This window comes from Scyliorhinus torazame, chromosome 16 (genome assembly GCF_047496885.1).
Source record: "Scyliorhinus torazame isolate Kashiwa2021f chromosome 16, sScyTor2.1, whole genome shotgun sequence".
Taxonomy (NCBI): domain Eukaryota; kingdom Metazoa; phylum Chordata; class Chondrichthyes; order Carcharhiniformes; family Scyliorhinidae; genus Scyliorhinus; species Scyliorhinus torazame.
Window position 1 is genome coordinate 36,452,875 of NC_092722.1, and position 22,960 is coordinate 36,475,834.

The following is a 22,960-nucleotide window of genomic DNA, read 5'->3' on the forward strand; positions in this document are numbered from 1 at the left end:
GACTGTTTCAAATACTGTGACTAAACTGAAGGGGCACTTCAAGACAAAATACTTGACCAGAAACGAAAAGTTCCTTAGTTCACATTCTGGACTCAATTCAAGATTTATAGATTAAATAGCACACACCTCAAATGACTGAACAATACAACTAACTCTAGGACTATCGTAGAATTTACAGTGCAGGAGGCCATTCGGCCCATCGAGTCTGCACTGGCCCTTGATAGAGCACCCCACATCCCTGTAACCCCAGCTAACCCAAGGGCAATTTATCATGGCCAATCCACCTAATCTGCACATCTTTGGAGTGTGGGAAGAAACCGGAGCACCCGGAGGAAACCCACGCAGACACGGGGAGAACGTGCAGACTCCGTACAGACAGTGACCTAAGCCGGGAATCAAACCTGGGACCCTGGAGCTGTGAAGCAACTGTGCTCGCGCCACTATGTTCATTTTTCTTGTCCACTTAAACTGCATTTCTGTGAAATTTTATAACCAAGTTAAAACACGAAACAAGTACGTCAACAGACTTTGCAAGCAATGTCTACTTCGCTCTGTGGGCCCCATATCCAGTAGGAATTGGATACAGAATATCAAAGCTGCTTCTGCCCATTTTACTAAATAAATCGGAGTTCTTTTTTGGGCGGGGTGGAGAAAGAGTAATGTAATCAGAAACAGAGGCACACACCAGTGACAGAATTATTGGGAGACACCTAATGGACATCCAGCTCAAAATCAACTTTCATTTATACAGCACCTTTAGTAAAACAAATCAGATGGGGCTCTTTTGGAGCATTATCAAATAAAAATTGACAGGCTAAGACAGGCTGAGATTGAACAAGCTAATGCAAGATGTGATAATGGAGAGACACCACAAATAAAAGTGAATTGTAATCAACCAAGAGCTTGCCAGGGCGGATGGGTGGTGGTGAAGAGTGGATGCAGGTTTGGGATTGAGCAGGACAAGGAAGAAAAGGAGCACAGAGCAAGGCAGAAAGGAATATCCCAGCTTGAGAGGAGGAGCGGAGAAATAATTGTGCAGTAAAGATAGCGAGAAAAAAACAACTATTGCAGCAGAGAAAGAGGGACAATAAAGTAGAGAGAGGATGGCAACCAAGAGTGATGGGGTAAAATGGAAGGGTGGGAAGGCACCGAGGCATGATGGCAGTAGGATAAGGATCAGGAAGTAGAGAGAGGATGGCAACCAGGAGTGATAGGGTAAAAGGGAAGGGTGGGAAGACACCGAGGCATGATGACAGTAGGATAAGGATCAGGAACAGAGATTTAGGAAAAGAGAGTGAGCAAAGTGAAAGAATTACAGCTTCTACAGTAGATTCTTTTGTTCACTTGTTGAACAGTTATTAACCCCAGAGTTTGCTGTAAACACATTAACTAGCATGTTAAATAGAGCATGAAGAAATTTCAATCACTAAGTCAAAGGGTTAATGAGAACGGTAACCCCAATAAATCTTAATTTTCTTATGACATGGTTTTAAGTATAGATAGATTTGGGCTGCAGTTTCATTGGCCCAGGTGGATCAACTTTCCAAGGTAAGCTGCGTCAAGTATATCTAAAAATTGCAGATTCAGAAAAATGCACCAGAGACTGCCACAGCTAGCAAGTCAACAAGGAAACTGGGCTGGCAATAAAGTGTTCCGCAATATGTTTAAAATAAGCTCTCTTTTACACTCTGCTCAATCCATTTCTGCTGACATTGGTGGTGTTTCATTTACATAATTGATACTTTTTCTTTCTGAAGATTGGCCTTCCTGCAGGGTATGGTAAACTCTCAATATTACCTACAATATCAAACCTAGCTGTTTCCTTTTAAATGAGATTTTGACATCCATTTCTTTTAATGAGCTTTCCCTGAAATCAATGCTGATTTAGTTAGTTGACTAATGGCTGGTATACTCAGTCTGCCTCTGTGCTCACATCTTCAGACATGGGGTATAACCTGAAAGTCCTGACCATTATGCTACCTCAACACCACAAGTCGTGTGCAACCCAAATAATTCAACTCCACTTGTAGAATACTTTTGAAGCCCAAATCTAATGACTTGGCTGTCACGGAAACTTCTGACCCATTTCATTGCACAAAGTTGCCAGATGGCTCTTGGGATTTAAATTGTTTTTATAATTTGATACTGATTGATGGAAACAAGTATCACATTAAATTAAATAGTACAAGAGCAATTTGCCTAGCCAATAGCCTTAAATGTAAAAGTGGTTTCAGAATGGAACAGAAGTCTTATTGTGCTCCAAAACATTAATATGCCGTTGAGTGCTCCCACAATATCTGTATTATTTATGAAGCGCACTAATGGTAGTTTATGCTGTGGATCAGATTCTCTTGGAACTAGATGGAGGATGCCAAAATTCATTCAAAGTATGACCTTTATAACCCCTCAGTAAGAACTGGCCTTCATTATCCATTCCCAGACTGAATTTGAGCTTTCTGCTTCAGACCAAGTGTTTTATATCAAGGTATTTTAATCTCAATTTGAGTGCCCCAATTTAGGATAACAGTACAGAATACAACCTTAAAGCAAATTCATTTTCTACACGTAGATTCAACTGGTGTAAAATACATGAGATCGTATTGATTTCTTTAAAAAGGAAAAACAATTTATCTGAAAGATGAATGGTTTAATAAAAGGTGATCATAATAAAGCCAGTTCAGTCGTCCTTTGATATTCAGCCATACAGACAGAGTACAATGTTGTGCTACATCTGCCTTTGTGTAGCAATTTGAAATAGTAATTTAGCTAATGGGGTTTTAGTAATTGCAAACATACGGCTTTGTTTTCATATTTACTTGGTGCTTTCTTGATTTGTAAGTGCCATCTGTGTAAAATTATGAAAAATGCAGTGACCTATACAGGCCATGTGATTACACAAACATTACTGACTAGCTTCAGACAACGTGTCCTTTCTTCCCCCAAGCAAGTTTCCCTTTCCCTAGCCGCCACCAAATTCTCTCTGCCTCGTGTGCCATTCTTCATGCCCAGGCTGGAAATGCCAACTGCAACTAGAAGCCAGGAACTACCCCAGCATGGTCATATTCTAATCTCCCACCTCCCTTCCAGGGAGATACCACAGTCCACAAACTCAACATTACTTAAGATTAGAAAGTCAAAATTACACCCATTCCCACTGCATGACATGCAGAGTAACAGCATCCGTTCTAAACCTTATATTTCAACTGCCTCCACAGCAGAACCAAATTGCCAACAATAACAGTTAACTATTAAGCAGTAAAAATTTATTTTACTTAGCTAGAATTTACAAGTACTTTATTAGAAGGCATTTTTTTAAACAAAGGCAATGGGCTGAATTTAAAATGTCATGCAGAACACGCTGCCAAATGATTTTCCAGGAAATCACCTGGTTACATTAATAAGTAGAAGGAATTAAATTTCCACTCATAGTAAAATGAATTTGGTATTCAGTGTCCCTTGGCTTGCACAAATTACACATTACTCAGGTGTAACCTCTTACGAAACTGGGAAAATGTAAGTTCCTTTCAGCCCCTCACTCATTCTGCATTTGACCTTGTAGTGCTTGAAGGTGCCACTGGCTACACAAAATGAGAGATGTTCCATTTCCCCAGTACTGACAGACATCCCTGAGCAATTACTAGCAAAACTAAAAGCTAAATAGAACAAGTTACATTTATGAAATAAAACACAACTTAAAACAATAAGTTAATGTCTAGGTTTTGGGCCGGTTTAGCTCAGTTGACTGGACATCTGGTTTGTGACGCGGAACAAAGCCAACAGCTCAGGTTCAACTTCTGTACCATCTGAGGCTATTCATGAAGGTCCCACCTTCTCAACCTTGTCCTCGCTGGAGGTGTGGTGATCCTCAGGTCAAATCACCACCAGTCAATTTCCCCCTCAAAAGGGGAAAATCCCGATGGTCATCTGGAATTATGGCGACTTTACTTACTTTATTGGAAGGGGTAAGTATTGCCCAAAACACAAGCAGAACAAGGAACGGGGATCCTCAGTTTATTTTCACATTTAAAAGAACAGTTCCAACAATAAAACATTTTCTCAGCACAACACAAGGGTGGCAACTACGCTTTAAAGGCAAAATCCAATCTATGATGCGCGAACCCACATTCTTTTGACTTCGAGGGGGAGATACTTATTTATAACATCACATTTGATATAGAATTCCAGTCATCTTGGAGCATTATCAGCAATTGCAGCAAACTAACACATGGAGCAGCCATGGGAGCAGCTGAAAGTAGGGCATTCTATACAAAAGAGCTGAACTCCAGAGGTGAAGTGAAAGTGACTGCCCTCGACATCAAGGCAGCATTTGTCAGAGCATGGCTTCAAGGAGACCTAGAAAAACTGGAGTCAACAGGAATCAGGAGAAAAACCCTCTGCTGGTTTGAGTCATACCTAGCACAAAAGGAAGATGGTCGTGGTGGTTGGAGGTCAATCATCTCAGCTCCAGGGCTTCACTGCAGGAGTTCCCCAGGATAGTATCCTAGGCTAAACCATCTTCAGCAATGACCTTCCTTCCATCATAAGGTCACCTCACCTCTGACACCATCCCGCTTAATTGACACCCCTTCCACAAACATTGAATTCCTCCACCACCAATTAATAATAGCAGCAGCGGACACCATTTACAAGATGCACTGCAGGGGTTTACCAAGGTTCCTTAGGCAGCATCTTCCAAACCTACAACCAGTATCATATAGAAGGACAAGGGCATGGGAACCCCACTACCTGAGGTTCTTCTCCAAGTCATTCACTAACCGGACTTGGAAATACATCACCCGCCGTTCCTTCATTGTGGATGGGTCAAAATCTTGAACCTTGCCCCCTGAAAAGAACAGTGGGTGTACCTACACCTTAGGGACTGCAGCGATTCAAAGTGGCAGCTCGCCACCACCTGCTATAGGGCAACTAGGGATGGGCAAATAACTGCTGGCCTAGCCAACGGTGCCCACATCCCATAAATGAATAAAAGAAAAAAGTAAAAGAGCAAAATATATTTAAATAGTGTGGAACTACAAAATATTTCCCCTGGAGGGGGAAGAGAGAGAGAGAGAGAGAAAGAAAAGAGAGGAGAAAGTAGAGAGAGAGGGTAAATACTAAATGGAATTATGGCAATAGTCATAGAGGTCTCCAGCACAGAAAAGGCCCTTTGGTCCATCAGGGGCAGCACGGTAGCACATGGTTAGCATTGTGGCTTCACAGCGCCAGGATCCCAGGCTCGATTCCCCGCTGGGTCACTGTCCGTGAGGAGTCTGCATGTTCTCCAGTGTCTGCATGGGTTTCCTCCCACAGTCCAAAGATGTGCAGGTTAGATGGATTGGCCATGATAAATTGCCCTTAGTGACCAAAAAGGTTTGGAGAGGTTATTGGGTTACGGGGATAGGGAGGAAGTGAAGGTTTAAGTCGGTCGGTGCAGACTCGATGGGCCGAATGGCCTCCTTCTGCACTGGTCAAAAACAACCACCTCAGTATTCTAATCACATTTTCGAGCACTTGGCCCATAGCCTTGTATGCCTTGGCATCACAAGTGCACATCTAAATACTTTTAAATGTTATGAGGGTCTCTGCCTACACCACCCTCTCAAGCAGCGAGTTCCAGACTCCCACCACCCTCTGGGTGAAAAAGCTTTTGCTCACATCCCCTCTAAGCCTCCTGTCCATTACCTTAAATCTTTGCCACCTCCCCGGTCATTGAACCTCCCACCTGTCAATCGATACCCCTCATAATTTTATACATGTCAATCATGTCCCCCCTCGTGCTCCTCTGCTCCAAAGAAAACAACCCCACTCTATCCAAACTCTCTTCATAGCTAAAACTCTCCAGCTCAGGCAGCATCCTGGCATGTCGCTTCTGCACCCTTTTTAGTGCTATCACATGCCCCCTATAATGTGGATTTCTGAACTGCACAACAATGCTCTAGCTGTGGTCTAACCAACATTTTATCCAGTTCCAGCATAATCTCCTTGTTCTAAACTCAATGCCTCGACTAACAAGGAGGTAAGTATGCCTACCATATGCCTTCTTAACCACTTTATCTACGTGCCCTACTACCTTAATAGACCAGTGTACATGCACACCAAGGTCGCTGATCCTTGGTGCTTCATTGTCCTGCTGTTAATCATGTATTCCTTGACTTGTTTGTCCTGCCCAAGTGCATCGCCTCACACTTATCAGGATTGAATTTCATTTTGTGCATGAATAAAGGACACAGTATCAACAATAAAGAACTTTCTCACAATTGTATGTACATTGATTTACAGAAATGACTTGGGTGAAAGGACCGACTGCATGGTTGTTAAATTTGCTGATAGCTCAAAAGACAGGTAGGAGACCAAGTTGTGAAAAGGACATTAGGAAACTGCAAAAAGGATACAGATAGGTTAAAAGAGTGGGCACACAATTTGGAAGATGGAGTATAACGTATGAAATTGTGAACTTGCCCACTTTGGCAGGAAGAACAGAAAAGCATCATATTATTTAACGAGAGAGAGATTGCAGAACTCTTGTGGTAGAGGGATTGGCATGTCCTGGTACATGATTTGCAAAATGTTAGTATGCGTGTACAGTGATTAGGAAGGCAAATGGAATGTTGTCATTTATTGCAAGGGGAATGGAATACAAAAGTGGTGAAGTTTCGCAACAGTTGTACTGGGCATTGGTGAGACCACATCTGGAGTATTCTGCACAGTTTTGGTTTCCTTAAGAAAGGATATAATTGCGAATCATACCCATATGTTTTGGTCATGCCCGGCACTACAGGGGTTTTGGATGGGGGTGACAAAGGTGCTTTCAAAAGTAGTAGGAGTCCGGGTCGAACCAAGCTGGGGGTTGGCTATATTTGGGGTTGCACAAGAGCCGGGAGTGCAGGAGGCGAGAGAGGCCGATGTTTTGGCCTTTGCGTCCCTAGTAGCCCGGCGCAGGATATTGCTAATGTGGAAAGAAGCCAAGCCCCCGGGGGTGGAGACCTGGATAAATGACATGGCGGGGTTTATAAAGCTAGAGCGGATTAAGTTCGTCCTAAGGGGGTCGGCTCAAGGGTTCACCAGGCGGTGGCAACAGTTCGTCGAATACCTCGCAGAAAGATAGACGGAATGGGAAAAAGAAGGCAGCAGCAGCAGCCCAGGATCGGGGGGGGGGGGGGGGGGGAGGAACCAGAAGGACTCTCAGGGTTGTTAATATATACTGTATAGTATGTATAGGTCGTTGCTACAGATAATTATATATTGGACTGTTAAATTATATTTTTGGAGAGTGTTACTTGTGACAAGGCAGTTGCCAATTAGGGTTAGTTTTCATTTTTGTTATTTATTATTTATTCATTTTTTGTTTATAAAATAGGTCATTGTTATTTGTGTTGTTATAATATTGTGTAAAGGATGCACAATGTACTGTGTTGGTTGACCAAAAATTTTCAATAAAATATTTAATAAAAAAAAAGAAAGGATATAATTGAATAAGCAGTTCAGAGAAGGACCATTCAACAGATCTCTGGGATGAATGAGTTGCCAAAGGTTGGACAGGTTGGGTCAGTATCCATTGGAGCTCAGAGGAATGATCTTATTGAAACATTCAAGGTCCTGAGGGAACTTGGCAGAGCGGATGCTGAAAAGATGTTTCTCCTGATGGGAGAGAGACAGTTTAAAAAGGAGTCTCCCATTTAAGATGGAGATGAGGAGAATTTCTTTCTCGGAGGGTTGTTAGTCTGTGGAATTTTATTTCCCAGAGAGCAGTGGAGCTAGGGTCATTGAATGTGTTTTTGCCTCACTTCAAGAGCAGAAAATCTGTTTTTCACCTTTACGTTGCTGGTGGAGTGACACATAGGGCTTGGACAAACACAAGTCATTTCACTTACTGTAACAAAGAGAATTGTACTTTGAAGACAGATATGAAACACTATCAAATTATTTCGTTTCAGAGATTTAAGAAAAACAAAGTTAGGACATTTTTCTACACACGGTTTCAAAATATAAACTAGTTTAAACTGGTGTTGCGAAGTGCGATGCCGAGCTGTGAAAGACAAAGGAATTTCATTTAAAACAATTTTGCAACATTCAAATCTGTTAAGAGAATCCTCACAACACAATGGTCTTTCTGCTGCTTTTTCACTCTTTCTTACCTAAGTGGTGACTCTTGCTGGGATATAGTGCCTCAGGCACCAAATGCTCTACTGCTTCATCCACGTGGCGTTATTGTTGTTTATGAATAAACAACAGGGTATTCAGCATGAAGGCCATAATTCTGAACCCAATCCTGTCATCTACACAAGTGCACAATCTACCAAGGTCACCGTAAAGCCATCAGAAATAAAGATTTGTATCATGTGAACTAAAAAGTACCTAGCAGTAAACTAATTATATATTTCATTCTTCCAGAATTAGGTGTGCAAGGAGACAGTATTTCTGAGTTAGGGCAAAGTACATATTTGAGGAATTCGAAATGATAAATGATCACGCACAAAGTGCAAAACCACATTAAAAGAAAATGTACTGTTTTACCTGAAGTGTATTATTACCAATGCACTAAATAAGCTTGGTGAAAACTAGGTCATTGTATGCAACCATACAAACCATAAGATCCCAAGCTTGATTCCAGTTTGTGCAATTGATTTCAGCGAGGCATCAAGGGGAGATCAGGGCAAGCTATAATTGGCTTTGTAGGAATGAAGAATCAATTAGTAATTAATAATAATCTTTATTGTCACAAGTAGGCTTACATTAACACTGCAATGAAGTTACTGTGAAAAGTCCCTAGTTGCCACATTCCGGTGCCTGTTCGTGTATACAGAGGGAGAATTCAGAATGTCCAATTCACCTAACAAGCACATATATCATGACTCGTGGGAGGAAACCGGAGCCCCTGGAGGAAACCCACGCAGACATGGAGAGAACGTGCAAACTCCGCGCAGACAGTGACCCAAGCCTGGAATCGAACCTGGGACTCAGTGCTACCCACTGTGCTACCGTGCTGCCCCATACTCTGGTTTCCGATTACTTAAAAATGACTGTGCTGGGTGCCAGGTGCAGATAGGATTGAGTTCAATCATGGAGGGTAACACACCCAGAGACTGTTCATACTTGACTCTCGCATGAAGAATTACTATCTGGGGATGGCACTGGAGGACTGGTAGAGCCTCTTGAACCGTACCCCATGCATGAGTCATCACCTTCGGAGGGGGAAAAAGTGGAGTAAATTCATTTAAAACCTTCTCTCCAATGTGCTGCAACATCACCTCCATGTGACCAAAAAATCTGTTTCCAAGTTGGAGTATTTTTGTACCACTGTAAACCACATTGACAAACATAATTAACTAAATATAAGTTGCATTTCTAAATGTCATCCAATAAAGTCTGAAACGAAAACACGTTGACACAGCATTAATGCCAACATAATAGCTCCCTTTAAAATTAGGAGTTGTTACTGATTTACAGTAGAATATTTTGGTTACAGCTTCACTCAGCGATACACAACACACACCCGGTTATTTGGCTCATGTGATTTCAAAATGAGAAAGCTTTTTTTTAACCTCCCTTTGTGGTTTAAAACAACTATTTTGATAAATATTTAATTAATTTTGTTTGCAAGTCAAAGCATTGCATCAAAGCAGATTCACACAGATTTTCTTGCTTGGGTTCAACCAAAAACAGTATATTCAACTGCCAATTTCTCTCCTCCATTGCTGACGGTGGTTTCCGGCTGAGGTTATTCCACAGATATCTTGTATATTTAACCAAAGTGATCATTACCTACATTTGAGCTAAATTAAGTACTGGTAGGCTATTGAACATTGGAGGAATTATATTGAACCAAATCTTGTCCCTATTTGATGTCCATACATGCACACTATCCAACACCCTAAAAGATGGACGTGAGGAAATTACCCTCTGTAGCTTATGGACACTTAAAGCAGTAGTGGTCCCCAATTGAGATCAGCTTGCTAGCTCAAAGGACTGGGAACCTGCTACTTAGGAATTATAACAGGGAAACAGCTTGTTCGGCTAAACCAGTTCATATTCAACTTTTCCACCACATAAGGATCCCTTGAGCCAGCACTGTTCCTACTTTGCTTTAACTCCTTTCCTTCAACCAACTATCTAGCCTACCCTCTTTGTTTCAATTACTCTGGAAGGGTGCTCCACAACCTCGCAAAACTGTTAAGTAAAAATGTCTCCTGCTTTCTAACCTAAATTTTAAATTTACTCAATTTCATTTCAGATCCTTCAATCACCAGAAAGTCTTTTCTACCTGCTCCATTACTTCATGATTTTAAACACCATCAAATTACTTCTGTTCTAATGAAAACATCCATAATTTTTCCAAGTGATTCTTCATACCTCATTCCAATAGGCATTCTAGTTAAAGTGCACTGTTTTTTAAAAATTCATTATGGGAGGTGGTCAGCATTTGTTGCATATACCAAATTGCCTTTAAAAGTAGCTTGCTAGACCATTTCAGAGAGCAGTTAAGAATCAATCACATTGTGGTGGACCAGGAGTCACATGGATGCCTGACTGGGTAGGGATGACAGATTTCCTTCCCCGAGGAACACTGCCGAACAGATGGGTTTTTACGACAACAGCCAATGGTTTCATGATCATCAATAGACATTTAATTTCAGATTTTTACTGAATTAAAATTTCACCATCTGCCATAGTAGGATTCAAACCTGGGTTCCCAGAGTCTGGATTACTAGCCCAGTGACAATACCATAATGCACCCTCCCCCAACATCTTAGTGTAAAAAGGAGAACTGCACATAGTAACTGTGCTGTTAAAAAATCGTTACACATTGACAGATCTAGATCATAGAATGCAGGGCAGAAGTGGGCCAAAGGCCCAAAGGCCCATCGAGACTGCTCTACCATTCAACGAGATCATGACTGATCTGATAATCCTCAACTCTCCCACCTTATTCCCCATAACCCTCGATTCCCTTGCTGATTAAAAATCTGTCTAGCCCAGCCTTGAATATACTTAATGACGCAGCCTCTACTGTAAAGGATTCCAGATTCACTACCCTCAGAAGAAATTCCTCATTTCTGTCATAGATGGGAAACCCCTTACTCTGAGATTATGCCCTCGGGCCCAAGACATTACCACAGAGGGAACCAGCCTCTCAATAGCTACCCCGTCAAGCCCCAAGAATCCTATATGTCCCATTAAGGTCACCTCTCATTCTTCTAAACGCCAACCAATACAGGCCCAACCTACTCAACCTCTCCTCCAACGAATACAGGCCCAACCTACTCAACCTCTCCTCATAAGAAAATCCCTCCATACCTGGGATCAACCTAGTGAACCTTATTTGGACTGCCTCCAATGCCAGTATGTCTTTCCTTAGATAAGAGGACCAAAAATGCTCACAATCATTCAGAGTGTGGTCTAACTAATGCCTTTGTATAGTTTTAGCAAGGCTTCCCTATTTTTATACTCGTTTCATCTGAAATAAAGGCCAACGTTCTATTTGCCTTCCTTATTACCTCTTTAATGCCTTGTGTTCTTGAATCCACTCTTCCACATCACCTCACTTTTACTTTTCCATCCAAAGTCTAATCATTTTTTAAAAATCAAATCAAATTACTGACATGGAATTACATCTACCAATTCTTTCCCCATTCCATCCTCTTCGCAGCATCCACTTTCAGCTTCCTGCGATTCTCAAAATGGTTTGTTGTGCCTTTTGTTCCAGCATCATCTGGAACTTTGGACAACACAATCTCGAGCCCAGAATGCTGCCTAGTGTGGCGTGAGGAGAAATTTGGGGTCATGAGCTCTGAGGCAACAACGGCTGCCATGGACTTCAAGCTGAATGGATCTCAAGCTGAATGCTCATGGCTGCGAGACCTCTTTAACTCCATGCTTTTATTTTGTCGGTGGGCATAGCCTAATGTACGGTTCTCTGGAGCCGGATTACTGTTGCAAAACAAGCCAGGGAAAAGATTTTTAAAGAAGAAACCCTGTCTTTTCATCAATTCCCCAAGAGCTCAACTCCTATTCCTGACCTCCGTCATCAACTGAAGCTCTTTCTCCTCTTCCCCCTTCCTTCCTTCACCACCACCACCTCCCCCCCCCCCCCCCTCCCCACCCAATAGTAACTGAAGCTCCACCCACACTCCAACCAAATTTTCAAGCTGAGGTCACATGAAATCTGAAGCATTAAAATTACACCAGGAAAAAGTTGGAAAAGCACTGCTCCTGCCCTCTGCTCACCAGAATCGTATTGGACATCACTATTCATTTCTAACCACTGAGAAAGCGACTTTAATTACAGTTTAGTTTTCTACCTTCTAATTACTTTAACCCAATTTACTGCCTTACCATTATTTCCATAGCCATCAATCATCTCCAAGTTCCAAGTGTAGTAGGTACCTTTCTGAAAGTCTATGCATACCACCTCTGCTACATTTCCCTCGTTCACCGTTTCCATCGCTTTCTTGAAGAATTCCATCAGATTTGACACACAAAACCTTCCCTTATGAACATCACGTTGGGAGATATGGTTTAGTATTACACAGGGTAGTGAATCTACTCATTGGGTCACCAGTATAACATTGCAATCTTTCCAATGTCAGAATGCATCTGCTGGTGGGGGTCACCAGTATACTGTCGCAATCTTTCCAATGTCAGATTGCATCTGCTGCTGGTACCTCTCATCTGTAAGCCAGAAGGTGATGGGTTCAAGCCTCACTTTGGAATCTCAGCATATAATCTGTAACCCTATTTCACTGCAGTGCTTAAATTGTTGAAGATGTGATCTTTCACAACAGGCGTTAAAATCATGCCTGTGCCCCTGTGGAGATTAAAAAAGACATGTATTTATGCAGTGCCTTTCATAACTTCAGAACATCCTACAAGGCACTGTACAGCCAATTAAGTGCCTTTTGAAATGTAGTCATTCTTGTAGTGCAAGAAACAAGACAGCCAATTTGCACCCAGCAAGGTTTTACAAACAGCTGTCTGGTAATGACTGGATAACCAGGTTAGTGACATGGAACATGAGAGCAAAGAGTATGCCATTCAGCCAGCTCCACCATTCAATTAGATCATGGTTGATCATCGCCACCTTCCTGTGTTATCCCCTGATGTGAGTAACCAGAAACCAATTGATTTCAGTCACAAACATGCTCAATGATTGCACTTCCTCAGCTCTCTGCCTTAGTGAATTCCAAAGATTCACCACCCTCAGTGAAGAAATTCCTCCTCAAGTATTAAATGGCCTGCTCCTAAATCAGAGACGGTCTCTTCTGGCTCCAGACTCACCAGCCAGGGAAAACATCCTATCTACATCTACTCTGTCATGCCCTGTAAGAACACTAAGTTTCAAAGAGATCAATTCTCATTCTTCTGTCTGTCTTCCACTCTCCATGGAGCAACACCTAAGCAAAGATATGTTGCAATAAGTGTGACAGATGGTTGGTCGGGGTAATAGTTTCTATTTTCTACACTGCTTCAGTCAGTTTTCACTCCTTTAAAGGTCTTGTCTCAAAGATTTAGCATTTTCATGGAGGAAGTGAAGATTGTTATATTTACAACCTGGATTTTGTATTTGTCAATCTAAATTCTGAGATTCATGGGAAATAAGTTGATTTAATGTCATTATTCCATGACACAAATACTTGTACAACACACAACTAACTGGTTAGCTTTATTCCATGTGCAATGCCACAGATCAATTGTTTTCTCAATAGATTTATTTTAGCAAATCACATTCAAAGTTCACTCCAACACTAATTCAGCAGTTTGCATGGATCAAATTGGTAAATTCCCACAACAACCTGGAATGACTCATCAACTTTGAGAGACATCAATACATCAACAACTTACATTTATATAATTCCTACAAATGTAGGAAAAACATTATCAATAATGAAACCAAAAAGGTTAGAGAGGCAACCAAAAGTTTACTTGAAGAACTGGGTTTTAAGAAGTTCATGTAACAAGGAGGGGGACAGGCAACGGGTTTACAGAAGTAACTCCAGGGAGCAGGGACGAGGCTGCTGAAGTTATAGTCACCAACAGTGGAATCACAGGAGAGGGGAACGTACAAGACCAGAGTCAGTGGAGCAGAATGTTTGTGGAGCACAATCTTAACTGGGTTTAAAGACAATAATTAATTTTCTGTTTGAAGCCTTGGAACACAGAGCAAAAATCAGTCAGCAAGGACAGGGTGACAGCGTAATTGTGATTTGGTACAGGATCGGCTAGAGAGGCAGAGCTCTGCAGGAGCTAATGCTTGCACAGGGTGAGAGAAGAGCCAACAAGGAGAACATTCAAAGTTCAGTGTGGAGGTAACAAAGACATAACTGAAAGTTTCAGCAGCAGAAATCCTGAGGTTGGACAGAGGAGAGTGGATGTTACGGAGGTACAAATAGACATTCTTTGTGGGTGGTCTTGGTATAGTAATATCGCTGGATTAGTAATCCAGAGGCCCAGGGTAATGCTGCGGGAGACCTGGGTTTAAATCCCACGATGGCAGGTGAATTGTGAATTCAATAAAAATCTGGAAATAAAAGTCTAATGACCACCATTAAACCATTGCCAGGTGTCGTAAAAACCCATCTGGTTCATTAATGTGAACCTTGCTTCCTTTAGGGAAGGAAATCGGTCGTCCTTATCTGATCTGGCCTATATGTGATTCCAGGTCCAATGTGGTTGACTCTGAAATGAAATGAAAATCGCTTATTGTCACAAGTAGGCTTCAAATGAAGTTACTGTGAAAAGCCTCGAGTCGCCACATTCCGGCGCCTGTTCGGGGTGGCTGGTACGGGAATTGAACCGTGCTGCAAGCCTGCCCTGGTCTGCATTCAAAGCCAGCTCTTTAGCCCTGTGCTAAACCAGCCCCTGTAGAGATGACAAATAAATGCTGGCTCAGCCAATGATGCTCACATTCCATGAATGGATAATTTTTTTTAAATGCAGAAAATAATGGGCTCAGAAATACAGTTGTGTCAACTGGGATCGAGCAGAGTCTGGTTTGTTAAACCCCTTCCGGCCAGTTGGTGAATGAAACGACCAGAAGTCAATCTTTACTCAGTTTGAGGTTTATTCACAAAGTGAGACATTACTTAACTCCACCACCACCACCAAGTGTTTCTTCATACTCTGTTGAGTAAACAAAAATCATGAATAAAATAAATTAATTAGCTAATTAACAGCCCTGAAAGAGGTACTGTAACTAAAACAAAAAAGTCAACAGAAACGTAGCAAATTAACAATTATCAGGGCTGATAAGGATACAGGCTCCACCGGCTGTGCACAAGTACTTATCCAGTGCCCACCCATCTGTATACACTTAACCTTCATTTATATAATTAACATGGTTCAACCATAGACATGGGCAAGAGGCATGGATCCATGATATGTACACAAAGAGTTTGTGATGGGGTGCTCACGATGATGGTTTTGGTCTTCTCGCTAGAAGTAGCAGTGGCTTATCCAAGACGACAACAGTCTGACAACAATGGTCAAGAGGGGAGAAAGAGTAAAATATTTTCCATTAAAAAAAAAAAGAGGGGAGAAAGAGCAGACACGATTGGGTAACAGAAGGGGGGGAATAATGCAGAGAGAAGTAATGAGCTTGGATCTGGAGCAGCTGCAAAAATGCATTTGCAAACAAAGGAGGACTCCAAGTTACAGAGGCACAACATTGAATAAGAGGCAGAGCCTGGACATAAGAAGTTTCCCAGTTTACTCCAAATGCCTTTTAATCAGATATTGCTACAGCAGGCACACCTTACTGTGACTGTCAATATTAAATTATCTAAAGACCCATCAGTCTCCAGGTGCAAAAACATCATTGCATCGACAATCTCACCAAACACTGAACCACATTGCAGGCTCAAGTTCAACAGAAATTGACTTTTTTAATTCTTCCTCTATGGGTTTGTTGAGTAAAGGTGCAAATCCTCGGGCCTCCCCAAATTTTGACAGTTTACCTGGTAGAGGTGATGATCTCTAGTCTTTGTGAAGTCTCCAATGCTTTAGTGAATAGATATTATCCAATCCTTTCCTGCTGCAGATTCATTCACACTACACTCCTTGACTGTACACTAGTTTCACACTTGAGTGATGTTTCAACAAAGACAAGCCCGAGGGCAGCTTGGTGGCGCAGTGGTTAGCATTGCTGCCTCACGGCGCGAAGGTCCCAGGTTCTGGGTCACTGTCCATGTGTAGTTTGCACATTCTCCCTGTGTTTGCGTGGGTTTTACCTCCACAACCCAGGTTAGGTGGATTGGCCACACTAAATTGCCCCTTAATTTGAAAAATGAATTGGGTACTCTAAATTTATAAAAATAAACAAAGACAAGCCCAAATTACTAGTGTCTTCCAGATAAGACATTAAAGTGAGATCCCATCTATCCTCTCAATTAGGCATAAGTGAATGCCATGGCACAATGTTAAGTATCCTAATCCGCATTTATCCAACTACCAAGGAAAGAATCATACTGAGCATAAATTAGTTGTATTTGCAAAGGGACCCACACTGATTACGCTTCAAAAGAAAATATAGCTATAAAGTACTTTGTGCCACTCTGAAGGCATAAAATACACTATATAATTGCAATAACTTGCACTTATACAGCACCCGAATGAAACATGAATGTATTTAAGTGTAATAAGGCAAAAATTGACAGTTAAAATTAGAGATATTTTGGAGATGTGGTTAAGGAATAAATGTAGGCCATGAGAACAGCGATGACTTGCCTGCTCTTCAAAATTGGGGTATTTTAAGTCCACGTAACAGAGCCGATGTCCTCGGTGTTAACTATTCATCCAAAAGGCTACCCACAACAGTGCAGCACTCCCTTAGGGTTGCACTACGGTAAGTCCTGGTGAACCAATCACTTGGTCAAAGTAGAACCAGGGAGTTAGATTTTAAGCAATGTCTTAAAAGAAGAGAGAAAGGCGAAGAGGTAAAGATCACCAAGAAGGGATTCCAGGCTTAAGACCCAAACTGCCTGAAGGCACAGACACCAAGAGTGGGCAAAACCAGTGGTGATGAGAAAAGACCAGAGTTGGAAGAACACAATTCTCAGAAGGTTGTAAGGCAGAAGATGGTTGTAGATAGAGAGAGACAAGGTTATAAAGGAATTTGAAAACACAAGATATACAAATCACCTTTTCTTTACGTAATTATCAAGGCATCCCAGTCAGGCCTGATGTGACCTTCATAGGAGGATAAAATACCGATGCTGGGAATCTGAAAGTAGAAAGTGTTGTAGAAACACGGCACGTTACTGTTTCAGGTGTTGATCTGAAGTGTTAACTTGTCTGTTTCCTCCACAAATACGGACCTATTCTCTAATATTTTCGTATCCTGTACATTCACACACAAACACATCTTGTAAAAACCATCAACGTGACCTGGAACACAAGCTGTTCTGACTTTCAAGGTCAAAGGGCCAACCAACACCTAATCTCTCGGCGAAAACCTGAAAAATGGCAGTTGGGATGGGGTACCGAAAGCGGCTGACGTTGGTGGCAGTCAAGCCCGAGCCCAAAGGAAAGGGAGCAGTTACTTGGGGGGACCCGAGGGGGGGGGGGGGGGGGGAGAGAGAGAGAGAGAGGACAGAACCAGGGGGCGTCATCTGAGGTGTTTAACCCCTTGTGCTCGAAATATTTGATGGTACAGAGGAAGGCGGCTGCCAGTTTGCTCCGTGTTCCCGTTATTCGCAGCGGTTTAAACTACCGGCTACCGCCGCAGCGACCGGGCATCTTGCCCAGGCCTGCCGGCTAGGCCCCGGGCTCAATCTGCCCACTTCACTCCCGCCGGCCCACCAAAGCCAGCCGAGCCGCTGTCGACTAGGGTCGACCCAGAGCCATCGGCTGCACGCCAGGCAACATTACCTAGTTTGAGCGTTGCGTCCGCCATGCACCGCTCCGCCTTCTTGGTTATTTCGGACTCCGCCTTGTTGGTTATTTCGGACTCCGCCATCTTAGATTGCCCAGGAGCCAACTATCGCAAGACGTGGAAGCAAGGGGGCGGGGTCACGTGGCACGGGGGCGTGGCCATGGCTCTAGTCACGTGGCCGGGTGGAAACGAGGCGGGCAAATTCCATCATTTTTATAAATTAAGAATACCCAATTCATTTTTTCCAATTAAGGGGCAATTTAGTGCGGCCAATCCACCTAACCTGCACATCCGTGGGTTATGGGGGCGAAACCCACGCAAACACGGGGAGAATGCAAATTCCATACCGACAGTGACCCAGAGCCGGGATCAAACCTGGGACCTCAGAGCCATGAGGCTACAGTGCGACCACTGCGCCACCGTGCTGCCCCGCAAATTCCATCATAAGCCTTCATACACCATTAATTAAAAATCCACAACACGAGAGCAGCACAGTGGCGCAGTGGTTATCACTGCTTTCTCACGTCATCGAGATCCCAGGTTCAATTCCGGCCCGAGGTCACTGTCCGTGTGAAGTTTGCACATTCTCCCCGTGTTTGCGTGGGTTTCGCCCCCACAACCCAAAGATGTGCAGGGTAGGTGGATTGGCCACGCTAAATTGACCCTTAATTAAAATAAATGAATTGGGTACTCTAAATTTATTTTAAAAATCCACAACGTGACGTTCCTACCCATCAATATCTCTGAATCATAGAAGGCTTGCAGCACAGAATGAGGCCAGAAGGAACTCACCAAGGCTCCTTAGGCAGCATCTTCCAAAGCCCCGACCATCTAGAAGGGCAGATACATGGGATCACCGCCACCTGGAAGCTCCCCTCCAAACCACTCACCATCCTAGCTTGGAAATATATCGCCATTCCCTCACTGTCACTGGGTCAAAATCCTGAACTCCGGAACAGAACAGCATTGTGGGTGTATCTGCACCACACAGATGGCAGCAGTCCAAGAAGGCAGCTCATCACTGCTTTCTCATGGGCAATAAATGCCAGCCTCGCCAGCATAGCACACATCCCTTAAAATGAATTTAAAAATAATAATCATCATAATTGCAGCCTATTGAGTCTTGTGCAAGGTCTCTTGTGAGAACAATTTAGCTGGTTTCAATCTTCTGCCCTTTTACCTAAAGCCCTGCAGATTTCTCCTCTTCTGATGATTGCCAAATTGCCTTTTCAAAACCTTTGTTATGACTCTCCACTACCCACTCAGGCAGGCAATCCGAATTGCTTAAATAAAAGCAAAATGCTGCCGATGCCGGAAATCTGAAATGACAACACAGTTCGAGAGAAACTCTAGAGGTCTGGTATCATATGTGGAGTGAGAAACAGATTTAATATTTTAAGTGCAGAACTTCTTCAGAAGTGGAGAATGATCCTAGTGAAAAGGCATATTTAACTCAAAATGTTAACTCTCGTCTCTCTTTCCACAGATGCCAGTCCTGCTGAGTTTTTCTAGCACTTCCTGTTCCTGTTTTTATTCCCAATCACCTGTTGCACAGAAAAAGGTTTTCCACAAGTTGCTGGTGGTTCTTTTGCCAATCACCTCAAATCAGTGTGCTCTGGTTCTCTGCCCTTCCTTCAATGGGAACAATTTCTCTCTCTCTACTTTTGCCTCGACTCCTCATGATTTTAAGTTTTCTCGCAAACTTCTCTTCCCTAAAATCAACAGTTCTCCAATCTATCCATCTATCTGAATTCCCTCAACTGTGGAGCTCTTAGGGCGGCATGTGGCGCAGTGGCTAGCACTGGGATTGCGTGCTGAGGACCTGGGTTCGAATCCCGGCCCTGGGTCACTGTCCGCGTGGAGTTTGCACATTCTCCCCATGTCTGCGTGGGTTTCACCCCCACAACCCAAAGATGTGCAGGTTAGGTGGATTGGCCACGCTAAATTGCCCCTTAATTTGAAAGAAAAATAATTGGGTACTCTAAATTTCAAAAAAAAACAAAAAACTGTGGAGCTCCTTTAAGATTGGGCACTGGCCAGGGCAAGGGGCAACTAATCAGGCTCCCCTACAGGATGATGCCATCTTCTATACTGAATTCTTGATATTTAGATAGGAAGGACTTCAGGTCCTCCGTAGGGCATCCTTGGGTTCTGCCGCTTAAGATCACGTGGCGTAGTTTCGCCAACTTGGGATCTTGCTGGGTCCATGTCTGGATCTGCCTGGCGGTCACAGACAGGGTGTCCATAGAATTCAAAGTCACAATGACGTCATCCATTCTTGGTTTGGGGGGGGGGGGTGGTGCGAGGTTGGGGGCAACGATAGGCGACTCAGGGCGTCAGCATTGACTCTGTGCGTTCCCGGGCGGTGCTCAAATGAGTATGCATATGCCACAAACAAGAGTGCCCAGCACTGAATCCGAGCCATGGTGATGGGTGGGAACACCATGTCCACTTTAAAAAGGCCCAACTGTGGAGTTTGCACATTCTTCCCGTGTTTGCGTGGGTTTCACCCCCACAACCCAAAAGATGTGCAGGTTAGGTGGACTGGCCATGCTAAATTGCCCCTTAATTGGAGAAAAAAATAATTGGTTACTCTAGATTTTTTTTTTAAAGGCCCGACAGGGTTTATGGTCCGTGATTATCGTGAAATGTCAACCTCAGGCACATGGATGGAATTTCTTCGCTTCAGATATCACAACCAGACCCTTTTTCTTGATTTACGTTAGCGTCACTCTGCATCTGCCAGGGTTCATGACACACATGCAAATAGTCGCTCGGTGCCATTGTCCCAACGATGCGAGAGGACTGCTCCTACTCTGTAGGAAGAGGCATTGCATGCAGTCTTGTGGGATCATAGTGCACCAAGATGTTGGACAACAACAGTTGTTGCTTCACTTTTGTGACTGCTTCGTCCTGTGGCACCTGACCACTTCTGCTTTTTCTTCAGCAACACATGTCGGGGTGCCAGTAAGGTGGTCAGATTGGGGATAAATGTTCCCAAATAATTGATGAGGCCTAGGAACAACTTAAATTCCATCATGTTTCGAGGGGCTGGCACCATTTTATGGCCTTCAGGCTCACCTCTCCAGGGGGCAGGCCATCCTTGTTGACGTGGTATCTGAGCGATGTCACCTCGCCCACCAGAAACGTGCACGTTTCCTGTTTGAGTATTTTTCTTTGTTCTTTGTACTTTGAGGCGGATACTTTCGTCTGAGACTTCCTTCAAGTTTCCCAGGTGTTCTTTGTCGATGCCTCCTGTGATTACCACTTCATCTAGGCACACTGCCACTCTAAGCAGCCCTTGAAGGATGTTTTCCATTACACGGTGAAGGATGGCGCTCGGCGATGAGACACCAAAAGGCAGCCAGGTATATTCTTATAACCCCTTACAGGTGTTAATGGTGACGAACCTCCTGGATGCCACATCGAGCTCCAGTTAGAGGTACGCATGGCTCATGTCCAGCTTGGTAAACAGGGCCTCCAGCCAATTTTCTGTAGAGATCTTCTATATGCGGTACCGGTCAAGGCGGGACGCCCTGTTGACAGTTTCGAGCGGCTAGTCATGAGACGGATCACTGCTAGCCTCCCAGATGGTCTCGATCCACTGCAGTTTGCCTATCACCGCAACCGGTCCACAGCAGACGCTATCTCACTGGCTCTGCAATCAACACTCGAACACCTCGACAACAAGGACACCTATGTAAGACTGTTGTTCATAGACTACAGCTCCGCCTTCAACACCATTATCCCAACAAGACTAATAACCAAACTCCGCAACCTTGGACTTGACCCCTCCCTGTGCAGCTGGATCCTCGACTTCCTCACCAACAGACCGCAATCTGTCAGGATAGGCAACAGCACCTCCTCCACAATAGTCCTCAACACCGGAGCCCCGTGAGGATGTGTGCTCAGTCCTCTACTGTACTCCCTATACACACATGACGGTGTGGCAAGATTTAACTCCAACTCAATCTATAAGTTTGCGGATGATACGACTGTGGTGGGCCCTATCTCAAACAACGACGAATCAGACCAAAGGAGGGAGATAAATCACTTGGTGCATGGTATACCGAAAGCAACCTCTCTCTAAATGTTGGAAAGACCAAGGAACTGATCATCGACTTCAGGAAGCGTAGCACGACACACACTCCCGTCTGCAGCAATGGCTTAGAAGTGGAGATGGTCGATAGCTTTAAGTTCCTGGGGATCACCATCATCAACAGTCTGTCCTGGTCCACTCAGGTTGATGCAACAGTCAAGAAAGCCCAACAACGTCTCTACTTCCTCAGGAAGCTAAAGATATTTGGCATGTCTGCATCGACTCTCACAAATGGCTACAGATGTGCGATAGAGAGCATTCTATCCGGCTGCATCACAGCTTGGTATGGCAACTGCTCGGCCCAAGATCGCAAGAAGCTGCAGACTGTGGTGAACTCAGCCCAACACATCACACAAACTTGCCGCCCCCAGGTTGATTCTGTATACATCTCTCGCTGCCTCAGGAAGGCAGACAGCATTATCAGAGACCCCTCCCACCCAGGTATTGCCTTCTTCCAGACGTTTCATTCAGGCAGAAGGTACAGAAGTCTGAAGACTCGCACATCCAGACATAGGAACAGCTTCTTCCCCACAGCTATAAGACTCCTCAACGACTCCCCCTCACACTGATCTGTTCCCTGCAAGAACACTATTCATGACACCCTATGCTGCTCTTGCTCATGTATTTGCTTTGTTTGTCCCTTGTTCCGCACTGTAACCAATCACTGTTTTGTCGATGTACCATTTGTAAAAGTTCTCTGTTGATCATTCTTGTGTCTACTATGTATGTACTGTGTACATTCCTCGGCCGCAGAAAAATACTTTTCACTGTACTTCGGTACATGTGACAATAAATCAAATCAAAATCAAATCAAATCAGTCAATTTATAGTTTGCGCAAAGGCAGACCAACTTGTTGGGTTTTAGTACTGGAATCCATTCTGCATTCTGTGCTCGGCGTATTATGCCAAGGTGCTCCAGATGCCCAAGTTCGGCCTCCACCTTGGCGGGCAAAGCATACGGGACTGGTCATGCCCCGAAATATTTAGACAGGGCC

General features: G+C 43.6%; 1 protein-coding gene across 2 annotated transcripts in view; it reads right to left on the reverse strand.

Annotated features, from left to right (window-relative positions):
* Positions 1 to 18,018, reverse strand: part of micos10 (mitochondrial contact site and cristae organizing system subunit 10) — a 38,184-nt gene extending 20,166 nt beyond the window's left edge. Inside the window, exons 1-2 of one of the 2 annotated variants that reach the window (XM_072478259.1) lie at positions 17,863 to 18,018; positions 15,085 to 15,117 (exon numbers count right to left, since the gene is read on the reverse strand). In XM_072478259.1, the coding sequence (XP_072334360.1) occupies positions 15,085 to 15,117; positions 17,863 to 17,950 (121 nt within the window). In that variant the 5' untranslated portion in view covers positions 17,951 to 18,018. The remainder of the gene's footprint in view (positions 1 to 15,084; positions 15,118 to 17,862) is intronic. The other variant, XM_072478260.1, reaches the window with a different exon arrangement.
* Positions 18,019 to 22,960: the final 4,942 nt, after the last annotated feature.